Source organism: Helianthus annuus, chromosome 12 (assembly GCF_002127325.2).
Source record: "Helianthus annuus cultivar XRQ/B chromosome 12, HanXRQr2.0-SUNRISE, whole genome shotgun sequence".
Taxonomy (NCBI): Eukaryota; Viridiplantae; Streptophyta; class Magnoliopsida; order Asterales; family Asteraceae; genus Helianthus; species Helianthus annuus.
The window spans coordinates 70,817,618-70,826,640 of NC_035444.2; the positions used below are offsets into that span (position 1 = coordinate 70,817,618).

At 39.2% G+C, this 9,023-nt stretch overlaps 1 protein-coding gene across 1 annotated transcript; it reads right to left on the reverse strand.

Moving 5' to 3' along the window:
* Positions 1-4,205: 4,205 nt before the first annotated feature.
* LOC110893069 lies at positions 4,206-8,115 on the reverse strand. The gene is made up of 3 exons (XM_035981294.1): positions 7,929-8,115; positions 6,190-7,594; positions 4,206-4,459 (listed from the first exon to the last, which is right to left on the reverse strand). The coding sequence occupies exons 2-3, from the start codon at positions 7,589-7,591 to the stop codon at positions 4,206-4,208; spliced, it is 1,656 nt and encodes a 551-aa protein (XP_035837187.1). The 5' UTR covers positions 7,592-7,594; positions 7,929-8,115.
* Between the last annotated feature and the right edge of the window lie 908 nt (positions 8,116-9,023).

A 9,023-nucleotide genomic window follows, 5' to 3' on the forward strand; every position in this document is an offset into this window, starting at 1 on the left:
CCTTTCTTCAATCCCATATCATTTCATTCTGGTTTTTCATAACAACATACATAGTGTAGGTTTTCAGAACAACCTTCATGATTTCAAAATATTTCATATAGTTTGAAAACGATTTTAACACAATATATTTACTTATTATATCAAGTGCATGATTTCAAAAAGCATTATCCATATTTTAAAAATCCTTATGCATAATTTAAAAATTTATCTCGCATGATTTTAAAACATTTTAAAAATATACTTACCTAATACACCTATTTTAAGAATTCAAAAGTATTATGTAGGATTTCAAAAACATTAAACATATTTCTAAAGAACCCCATGCATAGTTTTTGAAAAAGCATTCGGCTCATATTACCCAACCTTCAAATTCTGCTTCACATGTCGCCTTGGCATATCTAGCACCTCAACTTCATGAGCATTATACCTCGTGTATCAACTTAAGCACGTCTAGTGCAAGGTTTCGAAGCGTCTCCTGCTCTTCGAATTCCAAAATCCATGTAGGATCTTCTTATCTTCACAATTAGATCCTTGAGGATGATTATCGCTCAAATCGGAGCCCTTGATTGGATTCCTTGTACGCCTTAATACGTACATTACAATTCAATAAGGACAAGCCGAATTCCTATTAAGATCTTCCTATCTTCATAGTTAGATTCTTGAAAATGTTTAAAGTGCCAAATGAAATCCATGAATTGGATTCCTGGTGTGCTTTAAATACCCGTGTCCAAAGATAACAAATTAAAGGTCAAATTAAACAAATATGCGATTATGTGATTATGTGTTTATGTGTTCTTCTTTATGTTTTTGTGTGATCCGATTTTCGTTATCCAAATCCTCGTAGAATGTTCCATATCTTCATATGAGGGATTAATAGTATGATATTCAAAAGGTATTACCTTAGATCCTTAATGGGTGTCTACTTGGTAGTTAAGACCCTTGGGTTATATAGTACCATTCCATGATTCGAAAAAGACCCCTTGTGTGGTCTGGTTAAAAAGATTGCTTCAAAATCTGGTTGAGAATGTCATGTGACGATATAACTGAAAAGACTCCTTGGTGGTCTATTTAAATAAATCATTTATTGATTTAATTAAAAAGGACCCTAGGGTGGTCTAGTCACGCTCATCACAGGTTTGTTCATTTGGTTTTCCCCTACACATTTTAAAATGCACTGTGCGGACTATGCAAGGAATTACTTAATTATGGACGCGTACATAATTATGAAATTCAGTGCACAGGAACCCCAGTAAGATTTATCGTGTGTAAGAACCTATAGTGGCAACAATAACGAAAAGTGAACAATGTAATGGAGGTACGGTGGACGCACCAATGGCGCTTCATATACTTGTATATAAGTGTCCCTCTTACATTGCGAACATGATGTTATTTAAAGTTACTAGAAGTTCAGAACCCTAACCAATATTGTTTTATCTTTTCGACTTTATGTTTCGAGCTCTCACAAATTTCCTCTGAATAAATTTCGGGACGAAATTTCCTGAAGTAGGGGAGACTGTGACATCTGTGCCTCCACAGCCATCAAACAAAAATACCAAATCAATGAAATATTGTATTTCATACTTGGGATTTGTATAAGTATGTGTATCATTTGCACATATCAATTCTCGTTCGACTTCGAGGTCTAAATCGCTTTCTGGAAAGTTATACGCGAACTGATGCGTAAACTTAATCAGTTTAACACGACAAACACTCCGGGATAGTGAAATAGGCTTAACATACCTTAAATAACCTTTACATAACTTAGAAATAAGTTTTGGAGGGTTTGGTGTGTCGAAATCAAGTTTATTCGCTTACAGGGACTAATTTCGATAAACTGCAGAAGTATGCCGATTCGTACTATAACTAACATTCCGTAATATGATCATAAGTTAAACATTCCCTAAATATCCTTTTCATAGCTTAGAAATAGGCTTTGAGGTTTTTGGTGCGCAAAAATAAACTTATTTGATCAACAGGGACTAAAAGCGTCAAAAAGTGCATAAGTTTGCATTTTCGCGCATATCTTACGTTCTGAATATATCCGGACACCCAAAAATTTATGTAATCATTAAATTATTATATTTTAGTGATTGGCATGATAAAATTCTATTCGTCGCTCAATTTGGATCGTTTTTGCGTTCCTTACGACTTCCATCGTAATTACCCGAACAACGCAACCGTACGACCAAACGAACTGACATCCGAGATGTTTTTGAGCATATTTTAAGTTCCCTATACTTTAACTTCATTCTAGAGCCTTGAAATGAGGTTAACAGGGTTTAGACGTGCCAAAACGCATCAAAAATCACGTTTGGAGTCTCAGGGGCCTGTTATGCCAATTTTGCAAAGTTGCTGCCAACACCTAGGATCCTTACGGACCGTATGGGACCTCTTATGGTCCGTAAACGAGTCCCAGACCAGCAGATTGCAGAAACAATGAACCTGGTCCAATTCAGCTCATTTGATAGTTTTCAATCCCTGATTTTTGATTCTATGGACTGGTATTTGAGTACCCATTTATTCTAAACCATGGGCCCAAGTGTAAGGCCAAGATTCAAGCTCGGATTTCAAGAAACGATCCTAACAGTTCTAGGAAATCTATATATACCCACAAGCTTTCATTGTTGCAACACACAAATCTGATTCTTTTGCTCTAAGTTGGGGTTTATTACCTCATACCTGAGCAATTTGGATCAAGATTTCCTTTCTTGGACCCTTTGTCAGTATTCTTTCATTCTTTTATGCTTTTCTAAGCGTGAAAGTCAAAACGTGTTTGACTTTCTGCTTTGACCGGTCAATGGTCAACACGAAGTTCGTTTGAACTTCGTAACGTGAGTGTAATCACGATGGTCATAGTTCTTTGTGACTATACCTACTGATTACCACGTTGATTAGGTGTAGTGACGAGTCGTAGTTTCGGCCAAAATGCGTGTTCATGTGAGTACATAGTTCCCCTATTTTACTATTTTCGATTGTTTTGGGGTGATTCATATGTGTTAAATGTTTCCAATGTTTTAAGGATGGTTTTGAAGATGGTTAAAATGGTTTATATTAAATTAATAACGATTTCGATAAAGTGAACAAACTTGTTGGTTGTATTTACATAACGAATAACATTCATTAGTTTTGGCCGAACCGACCAGTATTAGGTTATGGTACCATAGGATCTGACAAATCCCGTTATCAGACTGCACCCATGGTTATGTGTGGGTTAGGTGGGTAACGACTGAATCTGTGATTGTTAATTTACCCTTTGGTGGTTTATTAATACGAGAAGCGAGATAGTCGAGTCACGAAGGTTTGGATGTTATTAGCGAGACGACCAAAAGTAGACTTCACAATTAAAACGAGAATGATTTAAACGACTGAAACGAATTTAAAACGAGTTAAATGATTTGGGTAAATGACGTGATGTCGTGGGTCACGCAAATTTAATCCCCAAACAACTGCAGTTAGTGGTAGTAGGGTATCGAACTCAGGGAGTATGTGGAAGATGTGTCGATTATATAGCTTCGTACTTAAACTAATTATTAAACTAAATTGCAGAAAATTAAAATTCAAGAGTTTGGATTGTTGTTTTAGAAAACTAAATTAAAAACTAATTCAAATCAAAGTTGGTTGTAAAACAATTAGGAGAGAACAATGATCACCTTAGGGTTCAGTTTCTTTAAACAGTTGTGTGTAATTCCACTAGAAAGAGTTACATAGACATAACTCGTGTATATATGATTGAAGTGATAAAAGGGAACAAAGTACTCGGATTAGATAAACGCGAGGTTGTTTCCCGATGACCTAATAATCAATAACCAACCCTAACCCTTCCCGTGATATCTCGGTTGCCAACGGCACCAAGAACGTACGATTAAGACTAGAAATTGCAATATTGATTAACAAACTACAAACAATCAAACATACACCATGACATTCAAGCAACGCAAGATATCATTCTAGAAATGCAGGAATTAAACACACAAAAGTTCAAGAAACATTCACCTAAGATGATCACCGAAGAGTTTAGCCGGACATGGCTCGGTGAATCATCATCATAATCAAACTATTGTTCATACGAATCGAAATAACAAACCGAATGATAGAAATTGTTCACAAACCAAGTCACAAGCCAAAATTCGTCCCTATGCTCTCCAAGAATCGTCCAATGATGAGATATCTCAAAAGACACTCCAAAAACCACTTAAAAATGGCAGTTACACTTTTTGCTCGCAGGCTCCACCGTAAATTACGGCTCCACCGTAATTTACGGGGGACATAATTCCTTTACGGCATGGAGAGCCTGTGTTACGGTGAAGAAAAATGCCAAATCCATGTTTACCGTAAATTACGGCAGGACCGTAATTTACGGTAGTCAGCTGCTTTGTCTCCTTTGTTGTTTCTTTTGTTCTCCTCTCGACCCGTTCTCCACCAAAGCCTCCAAAACTGCCTTTTATCCATCTTTTAGCTCCTAAATCGTACCTGAAACATAAGCATCGTAGTTATCTAATTGAAGATAATTACACGGTTAAATGGAGGATTATTTCATCTTTTAACATGCTTAAGGGTTGTCCAAAGGACCACCCGTCACATCCCCACACTTAACCGTTGCTTGTCCCAAGCAACTCATCAACATGACTTCAAAACAAATGATCAAATCAAACCAAGCAAAGCATGCAATTTCTTTACCAACCCCTTTTTAACACCCAAACAATGCACCCCTCTCAAATTCTCTCCTCTCGGCTACAAGTGAAAACTAGCAAAGATAAGCTAGACACACACTAGGCAAACGGGTGGTTGCACAATCATAAGCTTGTACCTGAATCGATCATTCTCCTAAAATGGGTCAAACATGAATGCAAATCAAAGGGACTTCAAGGTTGTAACATGGCTAGGTGTATCGATAGGAAATGGAATATATATGAGTAACGAAAATTCGACCCGGTCTTTTTATTACAAACACAAAAACCAACTAACAAATATGCACTACTATATACAAGACAATGAAACCCTTTCTTTCTTTTTTTTTTCATTGCTTTTCTCTTTTTTTTTTCTTTTTTTTTTCTTTCTTTTTTTCACAATCATACGATAACACATTAACCAAAACTACTTCAAACTCACAAAACTACTAATTCTATCACTAACACTATAAGACCGGGTCAAATTTGGGTAGATTTTCAAGTAAGTAGCTAGGGAAAACAAATGATAAGCTTTAAAGGCACAAAATGGGCAACTAAATGACCAAACCCCCGCCCCTCTCACTACCATGCTCATATATATAACTTATGAGGTCCAACCCCCCAAATCCCACACTCGCTCACACCAACGACGAGGCTACCTAATGCCCTTATCCTTTCTACATTCATGTTTAACTAAGGATTCAAATCGCATTCAAGCACAAGTTCTAACACACCCCCACCCGTAGCCACTCTCATCAAAGATAATTATTTATGTACAAGTGTGGCTACAACTCTCACCAAGAATGAAAAGGGTAACAAGGGTTGCCGGTGCATTAACTTGGGGATAAATTAGGGCGTCAAGATTTCACATTATTTTGCTTGGCCTAAAATTTTTCAAAAATCTTCAAAAAATCCCCCCCATCCCCACACTTGGGATACATTGACCCCAATGTATGGTTTTGGGAAGCTTTGATCACTAACCCAATCAACATCCACAAAAGCTTTTAATCTCAAACCCCAAATTTCTTTTTGTATTTTTTTCATTTTATATTTTTTTATGTTTTTCATTTTTTTTAACACGACACCACCAACAAACACCAACCCAACAATCAACCACATGATCAATCACCACCCATCCTCCCAACCATAATCAACATAAACCAACAAATATATACAAACTATACACAAGAGAGAATACCACCTGATCAATAGTAGCGCGGTCCCGGAGGTCCAAAGATGGATGACATCATATCATTCCACTCTCCAAATCCGAATGCGCCGCTGCTACTCCCCTCTTGTTGTTGCGGTCCCTCCTGTCGCCTTGGGTCAAGCCACTGAGAATGGTGGAGTGGTGGAGTCGGATAAGAAATGCTACCATCATAAGGCGGCAATGAAGCATAGTCCACATGTTGTGGATCTTCAACAACCGGCCTTCCGGCATGCCAATCCGCATGCATCCGCCTCATTTGATCATCATGATATCTGTTATTAGCATCCACCTCTCGAGAGTATGCGTGGGTACGGTTCCATGACTCATTGCGATCGAAGCTATGTTTTAACGACCGCTCTATGCTTGCACTATTCCTCGTGTTTTGATCATACAACGTCCTCTCCGGCCCCGACCAAGTATCAAAAATGGACGCCGGAGGGCGTTGGCTCTCGATCACCTCTTGCATTGAACCACTATAAGCCCACCCCGGTTCATACGGTTGCTGCGCGTAGTCGTAGAACGTACCACCATGACCACCACCAAAAACCCCAAAACCAACATTTGCACCACCCTGCGGCTCGTCCGCATAATCCTCGTCCCCACTAGGAACCAACTCTTCATCGCTTTCCGGCTCATCCGGCTCTCCCGGTAACAACTCCCTTGCACCCAATTTCAATGCCCTCCACCGTTGACCCTCTGATTTCAACTTGTGATAACGTTCAGACTGAGTATACGTCCAAACGTTTCCCAACCAATCCAAAGTAAAAGGCTGGTGCCTTTTCGTCAAACCTCGGTCTTCGGATGTGAGTGCCTTCTGCTGTTTCATCAAACCCGTTATGATGCGACAGTACGGGACGATGTCTCTTCCGTATTTGTTCTGGCATATCCACAAATGGTGCATAATCAGGTAGCGTATTGGAAAGCGTGGGGACCCATGCATCAATGAATACAGAACAGGTATCTCTGGAAACCTCACCTGTTCTTTATCGCCTCTTCTTGGAATGACATTAAGCAGGCAGATTGTATGCAACAGTTTGGCTTCTATCTTCAAATTCTTCCGGTATAACACACCACTGTACCTACCGGGCAAAAACAAATCCGCTAACATGTCGTTCCATCTCACGTGCTTCTCTGGTTTGAGCAATAAATCATCAAGCGTGGGAATCATGTACTCCTTAGCCGGGAGACTGTCATACTTTCCCAGCTTCTTCAACGTGTCGAATGACATCTCAACCGGCACCCCATGTACCATCCCGATCAACTTCATTTGTGATGGCTTGTTGAAGTTGTGACATTTAAGTGTTGCCATCCACTCCTGAATCTCAGTCATAAACAGATTACTCTTATCTTTGTCAAAACACTTGAGCGCTCCTTCCCAGCCCAAAGCACGAAACTTAGCAAACACCCCGAACTGACCGAATTGGGGCTCATCAACTTCTTTCTCACAAATAAACGCGGCAGCCTTGTTTTTCAATTTGTTCATACAATCGTTGTAAAGTGTTGGCTGCCAAATTTCGGGTTGATCATCCAACGACCCCGAATTCCACACCGGCTTATCACTTGGGTCTAACTCCATCTCTTCTTCTTCGCCTTCACTTTCGCTTTCACTAACCCTACCCATATATTGCCTCTTCTTTGATGGTTGCTCCTTTTGCTTGCCCTTGCCTTTTGATGAAGATGAACTTGAACCCGCTTTTTCCTTGGTCCTTGCCATTTCCTACACACATGAGGCAAACAACAAAAACAAACACCAAATTAAACCCTCTTTTCAAAATCCTCCCCACACTTGCTTGTTATCATGGTTGTAGATGTTAGTGAACCAAAAATGTATCAAGAATTTTTCAAAAATTGGGCATGGTGTCTCTACAATGTAGAGCATCCCAAAAGTTCACTACTTTAACCACAAATCCTACATCTACAACCATCAACCATGTTCCATAATCAATTCATAATCATATCTTAACAACAAGCAAGTGGGCAAGAACACATAACCTAAATCACCTTACTTTTCACAATGTAGCACCATAATATAACAAAGTAAGCATTCATACCTTGTTTCAAGACGGAAGAGTGCTTGTGAAACCAAAAATCCCAAAACCCCCAAATTATCTCAAACTAGGGTTTCAAATTCGGACCCCAAAATTGTGTTTTCTCTGAAATCTCTCCTCACAATCACAAAGCTTGTGAAAAATTAGTCAATTTAGACCAAGATTCCACTTGATTTGGACAGGAATTGAAGATTTTATGAGAGATGGAAGGTGGAAGAAACTATGGAGGTTGTGGGTCTTGAGAGAAGGATGATGGTGATGGAAAGTGAAAGAGAATGAGTGGATGGGGTATAATTCACGTGACCAGGGTTTGTTTATTAGATTTTATTATAGTTTTTTTTATATATATATAAGCGGAACCCCCAGCGACCGACACAAAAATTTCGCGTACCGTAATTTACGGTCTCACCGTAAATTACGGTGAGACCTGAATGTCCATTCTTGCACCGTAACACAGGAGACTCCTACCGTAAATCCCCATCAATTTCAACCACCACCGTAAATTACGGTATTACCGTAATTTACGGTAAACACTGATTCTCAATTCCTTGCCGTAACCCAGTAGGATTGTACCGTAAAGCCCACAAATGTTTAACATCCACCGTAAATTACGGCTGCACCGTAATTTACGGTGCTCGCTGGGCATCCACATTTTGGCAAAAATTGAAATTTTATGTGACAAATTTTTTTAGATTTTTTTTTTATGTTTTTTAATTTTTTCAAAAACTTGTAAAAATTACCCTACCCCCTCAAAAATCCCGTGTTGTCCTCAACACAATGTAAGAGCAATTCGCGACCCGAACATCCCCACACTTGTTTCGAACACGGACTTCGAGGAACTATGGCAATTGTGAAAATATACAAAACAAGACAAAACAAAACTACTATGTACACTACCACCAAACCTGGGCCTCTTATGGTTGTTCCTCCTCGACCGGGCGTAAGATGTAACCCGCTTTGTCAAGCTCCAAGTTGTTGATGTCATTTCCTTCCAAGTACGGCTTCAAGCGGTGACCGTTCACCGTTTGTTGTTTCAACGTTTGCTCATCTTGGATGTCCACATCACCAAATCGCCCAACTCTTCGAATAACATATGGA

What these genes read in the sequence shown, in the direction of transcription:
- LOC110893069 (XM_035981294.1), bottom strand. Translation starts at nt 7,591, where the DNA reads ATGGCAAGGACCAAGGAAAAAGCGGGTTCAAGTTCATCTTCATCAAAA. An exon ending in TCGCAATGAGTCATGGAACC is followed by an intron (nt 4,460 to 6,189) that starts GTACCCACGCAT and finishes GGTACGATTTAG; the next exon opens with GAGCTAAAAGATGGATAAAA.